This window comes from Eleutherodactylus coqui, chromosome 2 (genome assembly GCF_035609145.1).
Source record: "Eleutherodactylus coqui strain aEleCoq1 chromosome 2, aEleCoq1.hap1, whole genome shotgun sequence".
Taxonomy (NCBI): domain Eukaryota; kingdom Metazoa; phylum Chordata; class Amphibia; order Anura; family Eleutherodactylidae; genus Eleutherodactylus; species Eleutherodactylus coqui.
The window spans coordinates 14,917,997-14,937,809 of NC_089838.1; the positions used below are offsets into that span (position 1 = coordinate 14,917,997).

Sequence of the window (19,813 nt, forward strand, 5' to 3'; positions counted from 1 at the left end):
TGTGCGAGATCCATAATATTGTAACCGGATGGAAGGTGCGGGAAAATGCTTTGTTGGATGCGCACTAAGCCATTAACACCTAATGCGTTATTTTCACACCGCGTGCGATTTCAGTGCGTCTCGCGACGCTCAGAGATCGTTCGCAAAACCGAGTTGATGGGAAAAATTGTAAAATTTGAAAAATTGCTGTCAGTAAAGGGTTAATGCAATTTTCACAATAAACTTTTCGGAAGAATCTTGCTGTTTTCTCAATTGGGAAATAATATGTACAATATTTATTAATTTCTTTTAATACATTGTCCTAATATATAACTATGGAGGCCAGAAAACGTGATGAATCGCCCCTAGCAACTGTATCAACAATTGTCCCGGCTGCCTATAATTGGAGTTGGTTGCCCTGGGCAACGCTCGTGCTGGGCGCTCATAACGCTTCTAGAACGGTGTAGTTTGGTTTTTGTTTGTTTACATAAAGCTCGTACGAAAAAAAAAAAAAAAAAGAAGAGCGACATGAACAACCTCCGGCCGTCCCACAATGCACCGAGAGAGTTACGGCCGGAAGTAGTGGGGCAGGAAGCACGTGGTTTGCCTCTGTGGAACAGCATCATGCCGCAAGTTAACAAGGAGCTCATGAGCCTGGTGTACTACCACCTCCTCCGGCATGGCTACATCACCGCTGCCAACGAGCTGCGGTTACAGAGCGGGACGGTAAGGAGACGCTTGTGCAGTCACGTGACCAGCGCGTGCTCTCTGGCCTTGTAACATAGTGTGTGTCTGGTCGGGGTGCAGAGTGACATTAGCCATAGAGTAGCTGAAACCTTGTAAATGGGATTGCAGTATCCTGTATGAATGCGGGTTCAGGGCGCTCACGGGGAATTTACAGCATGGAGAGTGGTTACTAAATGGGTTAGCCTTGTGAATGAACCTCGCCGTCATTCAATGCTGCAGTTACACGGGCTGGCCACTACATAAGGACTGGAGCTATGTGCACACCAGAGCTGGCAGCGATTGGCCGGGTTCCGAGTCACAGGCCCCTGCTGATCAAGTATTGATGGCCTACTGAAAGTTGCATGAAAAGAAACCGCATGTGCGGCCTTGGTGCGTATGTCGCACCGTAATGGCCTATTGATATCAATGGGCGAGCTTGAATGTGCGGGAAACTTGTGTGTAAATACATCCGCTTCTGTTCGTGGGCATCGGACCTTATAGTCTGTGCTGCGGTGGGACTTCGTTTGTTTGTTTGTGGGTTTAGTGTTTTTAACATCTTTCTGTGCTTAATAAATATATTTAGCTTTTGTTGAAGTCCATAACTGTGTGTAAGGCCTCATATCCACTGACACGGAATCCAGCCAAATCCGCGGACATGGGCAGGAAAATACTTTTTCGTGTCGCCCAGAACTTCTTTCTTCAGCACAGCGGATGCTTCCGGCGCACCACCGATTGTGCCCGATGCATGCGCAGTGCAATTTTTATATATACACATTTATTTATATATATATATATAGACTAGCTGATATACCCGGCTTCGCCCGAGTTAATTTGGTACTGGCGTTTATCTGGTGGTCACACGGAAATCTTATGAAGTCGTGGTTACTTTAGAGATACTGAGGAAAAACATATGTTCACCATTTTGCATAGTTCTCTGCGTTACCTAGGAAACACCACGTGGAGGTAACCATGCAGCGTTTACTTCATATAAAATGACATCAGGAAGTGAGAGAATTAGATTACATACGTAAAATTTGGACACTAATTCTTTTGCGCTTAGAATTGAATAATCAAGTTGGGACTTATTAGCTTTTCCTATTTATGACATAATCAATGCTCGTGCCAAATTTCATGTTTCTATGACACCAGAAAGTGAGAGAATTAGATTCCATACGTAAAATATGGACGCTAATTCTTTTGCGCATAGAATTGAATAATCGAGTTGGGACGCATTAACTTTTCCTATTTACGATGTATTCAATGCCCGTGCCAAATTTCCCGTTTCTATGACATTGGGAAGTGAGTGATTTAGATTACGTACGTTAAATTTTGACGCCAATTTTTTTGCGCTAGAATTGAATAATCGAGTTGGGACCCAATAGCTTTTTCTTATTTTGGAGATAATCTATGCTTGCGCCAAAATTCATGTTTCTACGACATCGGGAAGTTGGAGAACTTTTGGCGAGTCAGTGAGGGCTTTCAGCTTTATATATATATTATACATTTTTTACAATCTGCTTTCCCGCAGATCCGCAGCACGTCCGCAGTGACAGTTGCCGGTATGCCGCAGATTGAAGTCAATGGAAGCCGTCCCACAGGATCTGCAGAAAACGGAGCATGCTGCGATTACTTTCCACACATCCTGCACGGACGGCACACCTGCAGCTGTCACTGCGGATCCCCCGGGAAGTCAGGAGATTTAATGGAAAAAAATCTCCACTGCACATGTGTCAGGCCGGCGTGTCCACCCACATCCACAAACTCCCACCGACAGAATCCGACCCGTCTAAGGCCGCCCGCACACAGGGGAGTCAGACTCTGCATGCGGAATCCCTGTAGAGGAGCTTGACCCCATGCCCGGCCGGTGACCCGTGCGTACCTGCCCGGTGTCGGTATTAGTGTATCTTGAAGCCACCGCAAGCTAGGGGTTTGACAGGAGGAACGCCCCTCTCACACCCCCAGCTCCCGATAGGGTGAAGAGCCGAAGGTGCTAGCAGCACAGTGTGCATTGCTTCTTGCCGGCAGTGGTGGCTTAGGGTGAGGGTTACTTTTATATGTAGGCTTACACTACCATCTGCAAAATAAAAAGTAAGCCTCACCGTAAGCTAGCGGGGCCGGCAAAAAGTAATGTAGAGGTTGCACGTCTGGCTCACCGCTGCTTCTCTGTCATGGCTCCCGGCCGCAGGGAGGATGAGGACTGCTTGACCGACGCCGGCTGTGTCTTCCCTTCCGGCAGCCGGCTACCTGCTGTCAACATCCTAGCTTCCGTGTGCTCCCTTTAGCCGGCTCCGACTGCGCAGACCTACTGGCCATGTGTCGGCGCCGCCGCCCACCATACAGCAGCGATCCCTTGCCACACTCCGATCCCCGCTGTGCTGCAGCACTGCGCCCGGCTGTCACAGTGGCTTCCCACGGTCGTGGGGCCGTCACTGCTGCGCCCGTCATCAGTCCGCGACATGGTGCGTTCCGCTAATCGCCTGCAGGAGAAGCCGACTACCGGTAGAATCTGCCTGTGCCGCCGCTCACAATCCTGCTTTGGTGCCGTGGCGCAATCCCATCCGGACGGGTCTGACAGTGCTTCCCGCCGCCGCGTTGCCCTCCCTGCTGCGGCCAGCCTCATGAAGTTAAATGGGGGGGCGCCAGTAGTGGCCTGCATAATAAGACGCCTCACTGCTTAGTCGCGGCAGCAGCGGCCGGCACTCTATGGCTTTTTCACAGCTTTCATCGCCTTCCAGGACCTACTGACTTGGCAGCTGTCCAGCCAATCAGGTACAGGGGGTGACAACCCCCTGTCAATCTTGACTCCACCAGGACTTCCTGATGTCATCAAGATATAATAATACCCCCGGTGTCTTCTCCCATCTGCTGCACATGTGCCGGCGCAGTGACAGACATGGCTCCCTCGGCCATTCTGCACTGATGATTTCAGAATGGCCGCAGGACAAACGGCTTCCATTGATTTCGATGGAGCATGCTGCGCTTTGTTCTGCGGATTGAAAGGTCCGCAAAACAAATCCGCATGCTTTAATTTGCGGGCGCCCATGTATCCCTCTGGGTGAAGTAGCCCGTGGACTTTGGGCCTGAGGCCGGGCTCACACAAACTACACAAAGGTCGGCGCAGAGACTTCTGCTCCGACCTCGGTGTATCTCCGGCGCGGACAACACGCGGTCAATAGTATTTTCCACGGAAAACCCCTTTAGATTAAAACGCTGCAGATCAAATTCCCGGAATTTAGCCCCGCCCCCGTCCCGCCTCCTCTCATTGCAAATAGTGCAAAGGGGTAGAGAGGGGGTGGGAGCTCAGAGCACTGCTCCCGACCCTTCCAGCCTCCTCCCCCTGCAGAGAGACACGCCATATAATGGCCGGCATGAATCTAAATAAGCCCTTAGACTGTATTCGTATAGGCGAGTGCTATTGCGGTAAAACTGACCCTTAGCCGTTCGGCCATTCAATTTTCTTCCTATTTTTTGGCCTGTGTTTCTCTGTGCTGCTTTTGGCCTTTGAGCGATCATTTTGCACAAACTACTACCTGGCACTAATGCCTATTAGTACCAGTCAATAGCATGTGAGCCGCCAGGAGCGGTAATCAGGGAACACACCACCCGCTGTTCCTTCATTACATTCCCTTTGATCTGGGGCTGACAGCTGATACAACTTAATCGGCTCCCCGCGGGCAGAACACAGCATGCGGTTCTGCTTATCGGCTGTTCTGCTGAATGATGGTTTTTAAGCAGAACTGAAAACCATAGTTCGGATGAAAACTGAAAGATGGGCACATCTAGACACAACGATTATCGCTCCACAGATGGCTTTTGAGCGAATTGTAAGTGATAATCGTTGTGTCTAAAAGGGCCCTGAGACTCATTTTGATGAAGCCATCTGTATGCGGAAAACCTGCTGCACATTGCGTGTTAAGAAGTGCCGTGTCCGCAGCGTAGATCCTCATGCGGATGAACGGGCGCTGAGCTGACATGGCGTCATATTCCACCTTTACTCTGTGGATTCTGATTTGCACTTTTTACTGTTGATCGGCGGGGTGCGGCTCGGGATTTCTGCCGGTCAGCTGATCCCTGGTACCACTAGCGGTGCGGACAGCAGCGGAAACGGATTGCAGCGCCCCTGTTTGGTACTACAGACACAGCTCTCATAGGGAGAAAACAGGGACATGGCAGTCTGCTTCCAGCATTGCCAGTAGGCACGGGCATCCGCATGGGCCCCCGCAGGTCCACTACTATACCATACTAGATGGCCCAGACAAACCCGTTAAGGCGTTATCAATATTGAATAGACTTGATTAATTAATAATAATCTTTATTTTTCTTTTGTGTAGGACTTCGCTTTACCGAATGCGTGGCTCACGGACGTCTTCTCGTACTGGAAAAAGTAAGTCAGGTGCTACCCTGCTCATATGAAGGGTTCAGAGGCACAAAGCAAACTCAGTGCGGTACAGGTAGACCCTGCTGGTGCTAATGGGGGGCTGCATCCTCTAGTTAACCCCTTAACGCTCCACGACGTACATTTATATCACGGAGGTGCAAGGTTTGTGTGGAGCGGGTATCGGGGTGCCGGCCTGCAACAGCTCTGATCATCAGCGCTACTGAGTGCAGCTTTTAACCTGTTAAATGCTGCTATCAATTCTGACAGCTGCATTTAATTGCCCCAATTGATGTTCGGGAGACCTGAATGCATGACCCATGGGCTCCCGTCCTGCGTGGGAGGGAGTAATAGCGTGTATATGATTGGACACAATGTCCAGATGCTTTAATATGTTCACGTGGCAGAAAGTGACGTGGATGTCGCCCTGATTCTGCGTGTCTGGGAATCGATGGATATAAACAAGGTGTAAGTAACTTTGTTTCGTGACGCAGACCCCGAGGTGTGTCCGCTGCACTCAGTGGGCTCATCTGTATATGGGAATCCACCACAGCCCTCCGAATTTGAGTCGTGGATTATGTGGCTTTGAACTTGTCCGTGGCCTGAATCCACGGTGACTCTCCAAGCAGCCGCAGGTTTCATCTTTCTGGGTCTTGCATCCTGTGCTGATATATGTTACAGGGATGAAGATCTGCTGCGTCTTCACAGCAGCATGAACGCACAGGATGCGGATTCTGGAATCTGCCACGTGCTCAGTTTTTCCACAGAAGGTTTCGTCATTGATTTGTGCCTTCAAACCCCAATTACATCCTCTGTACGCCTGACGTGGCCCCAACAGAACCCCAGTGTCATTCTTCTGTCTCTTCTTGCAGAAAGTCGAAGCGCAAAAAAGACAAGAAGGCACAGCACCTGGGGGGCTCCGAGGATTCTGGTAAGTTTGACCTTCGTGTAAAGAACTACCAGGAGGTGGCGCTATAGGGGGGCTGGCTGTATTTGTTCTTGGTGGTTGTTTTAGTCTTTTATGGTGTCTCAAAATGAATGTGAATTTTTGGATTCCTTATTTCGTGTTTATTTCAGAGCTCATTAGCCTCATAGCTCTTTTTCTTTCAGATAGTCCGGTGGTCCAAGGAATAAAGGACTCTGCCAAGAAGGTGAGCGAGGTTTTTTTTGTTTTTCTTTTCCAATATTTTTTTTTTTTTTGTGCCCGCTGTCGGACATGAAGAGTATAGATTTCCCACGCCGTCGCTAGGTGATGACGCAGGTCCCAGCACCTTTCTGTAATGTTCATTGCGGATGGGCCGCAGATCGGGTGGTTTCCATTGACTTCAACGGAAGCCGTCTGTGCAGACACAGCTCACCGCACCGTGAGTGGAAAATCCCAATTGATTTTTGCTCATGTGCAGGAAAAAGCACTTTTCCCTTGCATGCTATGGAAGGTATTCGCTGCGGAACCCGGAGCCGGACACAAACCACAGATTCCGCAATGCAAATCTAGTCGTGTGCAGAAGGCCTTAACTATTGATGACCTAAACTCAACATAGGTGATTGGTAGTTGATCAGCAGGGGTGCCGCCTGCTGTCATTGTGAACACAGCTGGAAGCTGACTACTTTGTCCGCATTGCAAAAGCCCAGACTGGCAATGCATTGATTTCATGCCTGCAATACCTCCCTGGGCCATTGCGACGTGGATGGAGCTATCTGTACTGATAGCGGTAGGTCATCAATAATTAAGTCCTGGTAAAACCTTTAGGATTTGTTCACATGGGGCATATTTGCTGCGGACTTTCTACCGCTAAAAACGATCCGCAGCAGATTGCACCAGAATCCGCCGATTTTGTGTGGATCTGTGGCAGATTTCACACTTTCAGCATAAATTCGATGGAAGGGAAAAACTTTGGGACTAAATTCTGTCTCTGGACAGGAGGAGGTATATTGGCTGCCACTGTGCTTTTGTCTTTCCTCTGATCTTCTGGTTTCGGTTTCTGACTTCAGCCACCCAAGATGGGTGACGCAATCTTCACACTACTTAATCTCCACATGGCATTGGTAGTGTTACTTACTCTCTGATTGGCAGAACTGCTCATGTGGTCAGTATTGGCAAATCAGAGTGCAGTGTACATTAAATAGTTAGAAAATGGCTGCAGCCAACTTGACTAGCCGAAAATAGAGCCCAAAACTAGTGGATCAGAGAAGAACTGCAGGTAATATACCCCCGTGCCGCTCCAGTCACTTTAAGCCGGCAGCTGCTGTGACCATCCACTGATGGGGATGTTGAACACCTTAAGGCCTCCTGCACACGGGCGGAAATTCTGCAGCGGGATTTCCCGCAGAATTTCCACCCCTGGACGCCTGCATAGGATTGCATCACAATACGCAGACGGCCGCGATTTGTCTGCGTGCAAAACAAGTCGCGGCATGCTCTATTTCTGTGCCGCTCTGCACATGCGCCAGCTAGCCGGCACATCAGAGAGCCGGAGCTGTGGTAGAGGTGAGTGCCGCACTGGTCCCTGCAGGGGCTCGGGTCTGGTCCAGCTGCGAGAATTCTCGCAGCGGGATCCGACGCGGCCGTCTGCAGGCGGCCTAAGGCTGGGTTCACATGAGACGGATTTGCCGAAGAATTTCTGTGCGCCAAATCCGCCCGCAGCTCCTAATCCCAGGATTTTTTTTTTCCGTTGCGGCCTTACTCCTCTCTATGGGGAGAGAAAGCCACAACGGAACTCTGCGGGTTTTGAAGCTGCGGAAATCTCGTGGCTTTTTGGTGCATCCGAGCCGCGAGTTTTCCATGGGATTTTAGTCCGTGGAAACCCAGCTTAACTGTTGTGGTCCTAATTGATGGGATCGGACATAACTCTGACCACAACCATCGATGATTGGTGTCCGCTACATGGTAACTACTGAGCTCAGCGGTGCTACCTTAGTGCCCTTTTAGGCTGCGGTCACACAGCGCAGAAATCTCGCAGAATGACCGCACAGAAATGCCACGAGATTTCCACGGTAGAATTGCAGCTATTAAACCCGCGTCCGGATTTAAAGCGGCAATTCCGCCCAGTGTGAACCCAGCCTTAGGGCACATGGACATCCTAGTGGGGAGCCCCCCTTGAGTCTGAGCATAGGCCATGTTCAGTAGTCGCCGCTTAATACTGCGGTGTGTGCCTGAACGCCGAGTCCATTTAGTAGGATGATTTTGGATGGTGTAATATTTTCCCTTTTCCTGTATCCTCTCCCTCCTGCCCCCACCGCACGACCATCCGGTGTGATCCGGTCTAGATGTGCCAAGCCGGCCTTTCCCCATCATTGAGCTTGTATTATCAAAATGCAGACATACGGAAGAGAATGTGTCTGGATTTATTCTGTGCGGATGAGAAGAGTTTGCCGCGCCTCCCTGATGGCGCAGGACATAGTTACATCTAGCAGAGCAGACACAGGGATTTTGCTTACCGCCCCGGGACCGGTGCCATGCACACGTTCTGTCTTGCACTACTGCAGTGATACTCTCGTTGGAGGGTAAGGCTATGCCCGCAGCAGCGCACCCTTACACTTATTACTCAGCGGACCGAGCGGTATGCGCTGGCAATGTTCTCTCCCAGGTGTTTGCCCCAAAGGCATCTTTACGGGAGAGTTCATCTTCTGCTGCCTGTAGATCTGACCCTTCATTGCAGACCGTCTGCAGCTTCTTGTCGGACTACAAACGATGACACCAGAAAACGGCCTTAATGTGTTCATATCTCGTCTTGTTTTGGATCAGGTCAAAGCGAAAGACAGAAAACGCAAGAAAGAAAAATCGGCGAAAAAGTCAGCATCGAAAGTCAAGAAGAGATCCGTCAAAATGGAAGCGTCCTCACAGAGTGACCCGCCGGCGGCAACTGAGATCCCTGCGGCCCCCGCTGATAGCAGCGAGGACGGCGAGAAGGAGATGGTCCTATCCGAAGGTGAGGGATGGCGGGACGGGGCGCTGGCGTGTGGGGAGGCTTTGTGTACGCTGAGCTATAGGCTTTTTCCTGGATCGGAGTAGTGTTCAGCCCTTCAGGGGTTAATACCCCAGAGATTTTTTCCTTTTCTCATCCCTTCTCATTACTCTTTAAAACATTTTCCCATTAATAATTGTGCCATTTATCGTGCGGAAAAACTGAGGAATTTAAAAAAGAAATGCAAAATGCAGTCCGTTTTGGGGTTTTTTTGTCTGTCTTCAGCCTTTACAGTGCAGTAAAAAATTACAGATGTACATTTTTCTAAGTACAATTATGCTGTTAGCAAATTTATGTAGTTTTTAATAGTTTTTCAGTTTTTTTTTTTTTGTTTTTGAAACCGTATTCTAAGACTTTTATACTAGGTTATGCGGGGGTTCGTTTTTTTGCAGGGTCAACTAGTTTTTACTAATGTAATCTTTGGGAAATGTACGTCTTTTAGCTCACTTTTCATTCACACTTTTTGGGAGGTGGAATAGTGCAACCCCTCCCCCTCCAAACAAAAGGGAAAAAAAAATTTGGCATATTTCAGCTTCCTTCTTTTTTTTTTTTTTTTATATAACAGCTTTCACCGTTTTAGGGCGCCCACCCACTGGAGTTTTTTTTTCCCTGCGAAATTCGCAGCATTTTTTTTCCTGTAGGGATCTATGGGACTTGCGGTAAATTGCTATTTTGCGCGATCGCGATTTTAACATTACAAGTCCCATAGACCCCTGCAGAAAAAAAAATGCTGCGAATTTCGCAGGGAAAAAAAAACTCCAGAAGTAGGCGCCCTTAGGATAAATATTGGGATATTTTAATCGCCATTTTACATACACGAGGATGAGAAAATATATGCGTTTTTTTTTAATTATAAATTTTTTTTACAGGGAAAAGACTTTTTGTGTTTTTTGTTTTGTTTTTTTTAATGAACTGTTTTGATATTTAAAGAAAAGTTTTAGCAATTTTTTTTTTATTTTTTTTTTGTGCTTCAGTATTGCAGTATATAGCGATATTTGACGTTGCCTATCAAGCCCTGCCACGGGCAGGACTTGATGGGCATCTATGCATGGCAGTCTCTCATTTGCATGGCGGTCTGACATTTTAGTCCATCGCCCCCCCCCCCCCCCCCCCCCCATCTCTCTGATTGTTTAGATGCATGCTCAGCATTGACCATCACAGCTATTTCCGATCACGGCAGGGATGGAGCGGAGTCCACTGCATACAGCCTTCGGGACCACCCAACGTAAACTTACCATCAGCGGTCCGGAGGGTTAATGTTCTGTCTTTTGAGGCACTTATCTTTCCAGCCTACGGGTATGATCACACATTGCAGAGTTTCTGCAGCAGCAATGATGCTCAGTATGTCAGAGGTTTTGCGTTCGCTGCAGGCTTTATTCGAGGGTGTGAACGCCGCTGCATACATTCACAATCTGCAGGGGGGGCCAATTTGCGCAGTGGATTTTCCGTCCAGCTTGTGGAAGGGGCTTACTACCATCCGCATCCAATGTAACTGCTACAGATTCCTCACAGCAGCTAATTCTGCAGCATTTCCGACACACGAACCTACCCAAGGAGTGCGTTCACACAGGGCTAAAGTGCTGGAGATTCGTGTAAATCTGCTTCAGATCTGCAGCCAATCAGCCCTGTGTGAAGGCGCTTGTTGGGTCCGTCCACAGAATCTGCACCAAGATTGGCACAATTAGCTGTAGGTTACGCAGAGTTTCTTGCTGTGGATCTGTAGCAGATTTCACCCTGTGGATCCGCACCAAAATCCGCAGCCGTATGCCGGGCACGGCCACCTGCACACCTGTAAAAATGGGTTAAACACTACAGGACCCCCACAGCGGGTTACGCTTACGGCCATGTGAGACCAACCTTGGGCTGTATTTGCACAGGTGAGCAAGATATTGGTCTGAGAAAGCCGTGCTGATATCCCGCTCGCCTGCGAGTGCGATGAGTTTTGATGAGGAGACACGGTCAGCCTTCTCAAGCTTATACAGGCTTGTTATGTATGTTTTGCTATTAACCCTTTCCAATCCAATTTCCCTGCGACCCGCACACTTTTCAGCTTTTACTTATTTTGGGTGGGAACGTGCGTTGTGGATCCCTTGGAAGCATTCAACAGAAAACGCACAAAAACGACCCGTTATGATGATTTTATTAGCAATTTTTTAAAAAAATTAACCATTTCTAATTCGATGTCGGTGCGGTGTGCAGGAAGCAATGGAGAGCTGTTCGGCACGCTGTTAGAAGCATGTCAGCTTTCATCCAGCATCACAGGGAAATCTTAATGTTGGGCGAGGGGCCGGTACTGGATTGGAAAGGGTTAAAGAGAGTCGCGAGGGCAACTCCTATAAGAGAAGAGCTTTCAGCTATTTGGCAGATCTTCACCCCTCGAGCTGAAACCACATGTGTGCGTACTTTAGAAGCGCTACAATAGTTAGTGTTTGTCAGCGCAGATGATACAGTGTTAGAGCCTAATTCATATTTCTCTTCCTATAGAAGCCGCTTTAAAGTCCACCCCAGCATCAAAGCAAAAGAGCAAGACTTCATCAGCCCCCAAGACTTCATCAGCCCCCAACGGTGAACAGACCAAGCCGGTAAGTGACCAAGCCTGTTCGCGCCTTAATGAGCAGGCCAAGTTTTGGAAATCTGGCACGTCACTTTGAAGTAGAATAACCCTGAAATCAATGTACAGGACTGCAAGCGTTATCCTAAAGACATGATTGAAAATTGCATATATAATAAAAACATTTAAAAAGCCCCCCCCCCCCCCCCCCCCCCCCAAAGAGCGGAACAGGAAGGAAATGCAGCCTCAATATACGGGGAAAGACATCACCAAGGTCACACACATAAGAAGGGCCTAAAGGAAATCGTGCTCATATCAAACTACAAGAGGCACAACCAAGCCAAATGTATGCATATAATAGTGTGACCGAGGGTCTGAAGACCCCTGCGTCCCGATGCGAACGTTTCGCCCTTAGCTCCCAGGGGACAAAGCTGAGGGCAAAATGTGCACGTGGGGGCGCAGGGATCTCCAGACCCTCAGTCACATGGGAACACTTTATTATACGCCTTACATTGGGCTTGGTTGTGCCTATTGTAGTTTGATATGAGCAGGATTTCCTCCAGGGCAGTGATTCCCAACTCCAGTCCTCGGGGACCCCCAACAGGTCATGTTTTCAGGATTTCCTCAGTGTTGCACAGATGATGTAATTATTGTCGGGGCCTCAGACATTGCCACAGGTGTTCTTACCATAGGAGATCCTGAAAACAGGACCTGTTGGCGGTCCCTGAGGACCGGAGTTGGGAAACACTGCTCTAGGGGCTTCTTATATGTGTGACCTTAGTGATGTCATTCCCCGTTTATTGAGGCTGCATTTCCTTCATTTCAGTTTTTTTTTTTTAAATGTTTTTATTATAGATGCAATTTTCAATCCTGTTTTAAGGATAACGTTTGCAGTCCTGTCTCGGACATTGGTTTTGGGGTTGTCCTATTGATAAATATGTAGGACCGCCACTTGGTGGGACTATAGCGGCCTTTCTATAGGATTCCTAGAATAACCCTGTAACGGTTTTACAGATCCAAGTAATCCTGATATTTTTGTCACACGTAGACCAATGCGATTCTCAGTGACGTCATGGAGGTTCGCGGTTTGTATGGAGAGGGATTGGTAGCTGATCCTCCTCCATACACTGTAGCTGTCGGCTGTTTCTTACCGCTGACATCCGCTCACAACTGGTGTAATCAGCACTCAATTCTGACAGCATTTAAATGCCCTGATCGGAGTTCAGGGGTCCCCAAAGTCCCCCAGCAATGAGGTCATGGGGTGCTCTTCTGTTGCCATAGCAGTCGGGGAGGCCTTCTGAAAGCCCCCTGCGCTGCCATTGCAGATTGCCTATTAGATCGTGTAATGCTACGGTATTACATCATACTGCAGGAGCGATCAAACCATCGCAAGTTTAGAACGGAAATTAAGGCTAAAAAATTAAAACCGCTTAAATAATAAAAACCAATTTATTTTCAAAAATTAAAAGCTAATACTGGTAAATATGAAAAAAACTTTTCCACATTTTATTATAATAAAAAAAAAAAACGAAAACATATTTGCTATTGCTGCATCCATAAAAGTCTGACCTATCAGACCAACGCATTATTTACCGCGCGCGGTGAACCTGGTCAAAAAAAAAAAAAAAGAATTTGCAATGTCAGAATTGTGATTTTCATCACTACGTCTCCAAGAAAAAATGCAATGAAAGGTGATTAAAAAGTCATCTAGACTTCACAATGGAAAGTAACAATAGAGTACAGGATGCCGTCACACAACTAGGTATTCTTCTTTCACTGCCTCTGTGTACGTCATAAAAATGAATGGCGCCTTTCGATTAGTTTTTATGGGTCCGACGGCTATTCGGTCGCAACACTCGGCTGTGTAGCTGGCCCATTGAGACGAAGGTAGCCGCTGCTGTGCATGTGCGAGCTCCATAGCCCACTACACTGCAGAAATGGGAGCCTGCATCTTCAGTAGTAAAATATGGCGGACGCTTGCAGTACCTCCTGTGGCCTAACTCCGCTTACGTAAAAGCACCCTAAAGCTCCTTGAAGTTCATTCGCTTTTTACTACAAAACTATTGTGATGGAAGACTTGTGTATGTAGGCTTCCTTATAAACACCAGTCCACTGCATACATAGCAGCTGGCCTTAAATAAAAATATTGTATAGCGCTAACTTATTCCGCAGCGCTTTCAGGTAATTTATTTATTACCCCCCCACCAAGCTAGGTACTTATTTTATCGACCACGGAAGGATGGATGGCTGAGCCAACCTTGAGCCGGCTACCTGAACCATGCGGGGATTGAACTCGCAACCTTCAGGTCATGAGCGAGAGCTTAGGACTGCATTTCTGCTGCCCTAATACTTTGGCAAGTATTTTGCAGAATGGTAACATGATTTTCTGGTTTCTTCTAGGCTAAGAGAGCGCGCACTAAAACTCCTACAGCGGCTGCTAAAAAACGCCTTCCAGCCTCCAATGGGAAGTCGGTGGTTAAAGGTGATGCTGATGAGAGTTCTGAGAGCAGCGATGAAACCGACATTGAGAAAAAAGTGAGTGATTGTAAAGAATAAAGGTGGTGAGGTCAAAGGGGTCTCCAGGACTTCAAGAAAATGGCCTCCATCCGTGCTGCCCATGAAATCTCATTCTAGGGTGGGCTGAATGCCTCTCTAGCTGGGAAGAGGTGGAGCCTAATGCCACCCTTTTCCGTTACTTTTAGGCTGAATGGTAAGCCTCATGGGAACCGTGTAGTCTCGGGTTCCGTCCCTGCTTGTAGAGCAGTACCCTTCACCCCCCAGTTTAGAGATGCATTCAACCGATCCTAGGATGTTTTTCCACAGGCTGCACCTATGGTGGCCATTTGTTGAACTTCTGGACAACCCCTTTAAGGCATGTGGAATGGGAAGTCTTCCAAGACTTTTAGAGGTTCTTCGTTGGATTGCAGCAGGATGGTTTTATGGTACTGAAGGTCCCCACATGAATGGAGCCACTGAAGTTAAAGTGCTCTACAATCTCCAGCGCTCCCACTGAAATCAGGAGCAGCATTATGCATGTGTGACCACCACTCTCTACTGGTGGAGATCCCAGTGGTTGGACCCCCACCATTCCATGGGATACAGGATAACTACCCTGTTTCCCTGAAAATAAGACATAGCATGATTTTCCTGAATTTTTGAGGATGCAAAATGATTTTTCAGGCTTTTTGAGGATGCTTGAAATATAAGCCCTACTCCAAAATTAAGCCCTGCTAACAATTAATTTAAAAAGTCAATTTAAATAGTGTCTAGGCAGCTATACATGTAAAAAAGGTAAACCTTTTTGAACAAAAATTAATATGACACTGTCTTATTTTCGGGGAAACACGAAAGCTGATCGTGGGGGTCTGACTGCTGGGATCTCAATCGTGAGAGCAAGTCTGGATATGCCAAACGAATAGGGTAATTGTCACACATGCACAATACAACTCCTTTCATGCTAGTGGGACGACCGGAGACGGCAGAGTTCAAGCACTTGACCATCTCCAGCAGTGCTGTTGAAATGCAGCAGCACATTTATGGACCTTGGGGACCCCTATTCTTGTGATGATAGATTATCCCTATCAACAAGATAGGGAATAAATTATTTTGGTGAGACCACCCCTTTAATGCCATGGACTTATGTTAGGGCTCATGCACACAGTGGTAATGCAGTACCTGTAGGGAGTTTTTGAGGTCCCACTTACTCCATATGCATCTGCATTCTTTTTTTTGTTTGATTCACGGGGAACCAAACGGTAAAGGATTGTCACATGACATTGTTCATGCGCCCCAAGGTGTGTAGCCCCCCCCCCTTCCTTGATATGTTGGGGTAGGTTCTGCCTCTTACATGGTCGCTGCCTTTTGTTGTAATTCTCTGAACACAATTATAAGGTATTTTCTTGCCAATCCAGGAATCCAAATAGCAATTAAAGTGGTTGCCAGTGACTCAAAATTTTACAAATGGCGACTAGACTTTTCAATCTTGTTTCCATTTGTGACCAGCCTGCATGGCTGTAGTAAAGGAAGTCTGAATGCCGGTCTTTTAGATTCTAGAACATCTGCTAGAAGTTCCACCGCCTGACCACACGTGAGGATGAAGATGCACAGAGATCGTCCTCCAGTCACTACTATCCTCCCCATTAGAGCCACTGTTGCCTATGCACACAGGTGCTATTTAACATGAACTGATGGTTCACGTGGAAAAGCTGTTTCTATTCTGTCCCGTATAAGGAACCATAATTGGACCACTGATCACTGCCCCGTTGGGATCGGCCCGCACACTGACAGATGTTCATGTGCTGTCCGAGAGAATTGAACACTGATGTGCCATTGAATTTACAAAGAATAGCAAAAATTTACATTTGTTGCCATTTGTAACTAGCCATGCTGAAATCCAGTTGCCAGGTGTAGAGCCAACAACTGGATCTGGCGGGGGTAGGGACAGGATGTCGCCAGGTGTAGAGCCAATAATAGGGTCTGAAGTTGGGGGGGGGGGGGGGATGTCGCCAGTTGTGGAGCCGACAGCTGGGTCTGGCGGGGAAGGAGGGGGTGTCGCCAGGTGTAGAGACGATAAATGGGTTTGGCGGGGAGGGGGGGTTGAGTCGCCAGGTGTGGAGCCGACAACAGGGGGAGGGGGGAATGTCGCTAGGTGTAGAGCCGACAACTGCGTCTGGCGGGGAAGGGGGGGGTTGTAATGTGTAGATCCAACAACTGGGTCTGGCGGGGAAGGGGGGGGGGGGGTTGTCGCTAGGTGTAGAGCCGACAACTGGGTCTGGCGCGGGAGGGGGTGGGATCGCAAGACGTGGAGCGGGACAACGGGAAGGGGGGAAATGTCACTAGGTGTAAAGCCGACAACTGCGTCTGGCGGAGAAGGGCGTGGGGGGGTCGCTAGGTGTAGAGACAACAACTGGGTCTGGGGGGGGCTAGCTGGAAAAATGTGAATAAAATCTAATTATGCCACCACCTTACGTGTGTCCCTATGCTTTTGTTAACATAGAGCATATGTGTAAGAAATAGGTATTTACTGTATACTTAGCATTTTGTGTAGAGGCGTACTTACAGGACTCCACGTCTTCTCATTGCAGCCCGCAGCTGTGACTCCATCCAGTCTCAAGGCATCGAAGGACACAAAGCAAGTTTCCTCTGAAGCAGATAGTTCAGAGAGTAGCGAGGAGGAGCCGGAGGAACAGGTAAAGATCGTTGCCGACCTGATTTGTGTCAGTAAAGAATTACTGATCCCACAAACTACTAAGTTTAGTAAGTTTTGCTGCTCCGTATGTAAGGCCAGGTGCGTGCTTAGTCCACGGACAGGACACAGCCCCGTTATAGGCCTGTGAGGATGTGCATGTTGATTTACTTCAGACAGGCCGGTGGTCCTTGTGAAAAAAGCTCATGTATGTTCTATTCCCATCCATTTCACTGTTGAGACGTAGGACATGTATCACCTGTCAGTGCGCTCTGTAAATCAAACAGCACACAGTCCATGCGCCGTCCAGTGCGAGTTGCGTCTGAGTCTCTTAGGTGCTGCTCCCGACTCGTGTGCTGGAGGCTTAAAGGGGTTGTCCTGCGCCGAAACGGGTTTTTTTTTTTTTGCATAGGCCCCCCCCATTCAGCGCAGGACAAACCCAAGGGATGTGTTGAAATTAAAAAAAAAAATTTTACTTGCCCGAATCCCCTCTCTGCAACTTCTTCCTTCTTTTCCTCCAAGATGGCCGCCGGGATCTTCACCCACGATGCACCGCGGGTCTTCTCCCATGGTGCACCGTGGGCTCTGTGCGGTCCATTGCCGATTCCAGCCTCCTGATTGGCTGGAATCGGCACACGTGACGGGGCGGAGCTACGTGATGACGCGTAGAAGGGGGCAGAGCCAGAACGCCGCTCGTGCCCGGACCGACCAGAAGGGAGAAGACCCTTCTGCGCAAGCGCGTCTAATCGGGCGATTAGACGCTGAAATTAGACGGCACCATGGAGACGGGGACGCCAGCGCAGGGAAGGGGAGTATATAACTTCTGTATGGCCCATATTTAATGCACGATGTATATTACAAAGTGCATTAATATGGCCATACAGAAGTGTATAACCCCACTTGCTGCCGCGGGACAACCCCTTTAAGGTAGAGCTCTAATTTTGGTTCAGTAGGCCCATCCCTAAAAGCACAAAGGGTAAGGACATAAGTAGATATTTCTCGGTTGTGTCATTGTGGGATACAGCTAAGACCTCAGATGTAGCTCCTACCACTAGGAGGTGGACACTAAGCTCAAGAAGAGTAACTCCTGCCAGCTATACCCTCCTGCAGCCACTAAGTTAAATCCGTTTAGGAGCCAGACCTTCTTGCTGCAGATCTTAAAGATCCTGGAGTTCCTACTGAGCGCAACCCTGATGTGTCCCAACTCCCCTGCTGATTCCCTACCTCCCGAAGGCACAGAGAAGCCCCAACTTTTGTGTGACCCGCCAGCGGAGATAATCTTGCTCAAATTCCTTGGGCTCCCTATCAAAGGGAGGTGAGAAATGACCTTGGTTTACTGACCCGGCCCTTGTGTGATCTGAGCAGGGTGATGGGAATTGGGCGCTGCTGCCTGTTCAGGGAACTTTCCTCCTTTGGATGGGCGATCTTATCTGGGCTGCATTGCATCCCTGGGGAATTTCGACTGCTGGTCCCTGCGTCCATTTGCAGTCTTTATGGGCGTGACGAAGATTCAGATGGCGTGGTTCACATCTGTTTCCCGAGCTTCCACTCGTTCGTGCGATTCACCATCCAGCCTGCACTCGTTAGATAACTGGGGACAAGAAGTTCCCTTCGCATAGGTGCGGGGAAGGCGTTCGCCCATGATAGATGATTCGCTGTGATCAACACATTATTGGCCACGACTCTACGGTCAGGGGTAGGATTTCAGTTAGTAACGACCAGTCCTGCCTCCCCTTTTCTGCCATTCTTCCACATCCAGGACACCAGTTTACCTGCAGCTCCTCTGCTACACCACTCAAGGGGACTTCTGGACCCCCTGGGTTAGGGTAAGATCTGCCCTAGCCACTTCTCAGCACCCTAACTCAACTGTAGCTTCTGAGCCTGCAACTGAATGCTGTTGGGCATTCTGCGCATACAACTACATCTAATTCTAGGAGAGAATCCAGTAAGCACAATACAGCCATAGCGATGCACTTGCATGTTCCCATTGTCGCACCAAATTTTCATGTCAGCAGGAGCCTCTTTCAGACCAGCCAATGACCTCCACCACCATGCCCCTACAGTGCCCTGAACCCAAATGGGCATGCTCCCTCTCAGTGGCGGTTTCGGGCCTTAAAAAGCCTTCAGGTCCACTGTGGAGATGCTGGGCAGGACAGTCAGCCAGAACCCGACTGAAGGCCCTGATAGTAAAGAATTGTTCCTACCAGAATGTACGCGCGACAGAGCCAGGCAACCACTAATGTCTCCAACTTTGCGCATTCATATTCCGTCACCTCCCTCTTCTGCCTTGCCTTCACCCACAGAGTCACACTATCCAAGGGCAAAATGTCAGATTCTCCCTTTTTTTTTTCCTTCGAACCTCCAGGTGTCCTTGCCCCCAGGCACCTAAGCCCTCTTGGCTAAATCTTTCTCCACATGACCGCCGGTACCCAACCCAGTCATGCAAGGTGGGAGGCCATCTCCTTCTCTTCAGGGAAGTGTGTCTGTCTCATGTCCCAAGATGTTTGGGTACACAAGCTAATCTCTTTCGGGTATGCCGTTATTCCGATCTGGCCAGATCCTCCCAGTACTTTCAATCTCTTCAAAACCTAATCGACCAGGAAGTCATCGTCCCAGTTTCTTCAAACCTCTTACTAGCTTTTACTCCAGCTTCTTTGTTCCTAAGGCCTCCCTCACACAGGGCGTTTGCAGAAACGCAGCGCCGGCAAGCTGTGATTGGCTGAGACAGTCAATGAAGGGCTGTGATTGGGCATCGAGCAAGCGCCGACAACCAATCACAGCGCTCTATTGCTGGAGGCGGGGTTTTCAAACCTGGCCTACGGCAATAGACTTGTGAGTGCAGAGGAAGCCCGGATCAGCGGCAGAGACCAGCGGCCGCGACCCGGACTGCAGCGGCTAGGTGAGTATTGATTTTTTTTTTTTCTCTACCTAGCTCTGGCTGATTTTCGGGGTAGGGCTTCTAGTGCAAGCCCTCACCCTGAAAATCGGCGAGCGGTTAACGCTGCCAAAAACGCGGTACCAAGTGTTGCCGC

At 48.7% G+C, this 19,813-nt stretch overlaps 1 protein-coding gene across 5 annotated transcripts in view; it reads left to right on the forward strand.

Annotated features, from left to right (window-relative positions):
- Positions 1–546: 546 nt before the first annotated feature.
- Positions 547–19,813, forward strand: part of TCOF1 (treacle ribosome biogenesis factor 1) — a 56,053-nt gene continuing 36,786 nt past the window's right edge. For all 5 annotated transcript variants that reach the window (XM_066590392.1, XM_066590393.1, XM_066590396.1 and 2 more), the window contains exons 1-8: positions 547–705; positions 5,037–5,089; positions 5,953–6,011; positions 6,191–6,231; positions 8,826–9,009; positions 11,530–11,627; positions 13,997–14,131; positions 16,681–16,785. In XM_066590392.1, coding sequence (XP_066446489.1) covers positions 604–705; positions 5,037–5,089; positions 5,953–6,011; positions 6,191–6,231; positions 8,826–9,009; positions 11,530–11,627; positions 13,997–14,131; positions 16,681–16,785 — 777 coding nt within the window. In that variant the 5' untranslated portion in view covers positions 547–603. The remainder of the gene's footprint in view (positions 706–5,036; positions 5,090–5,952; positions 6,012–6,190; positions 6,232–8,825; positions 9,010–11,529; positions 11,628–13,996; positions 14,132–16,680; positions 16,786–19,813) is intronic.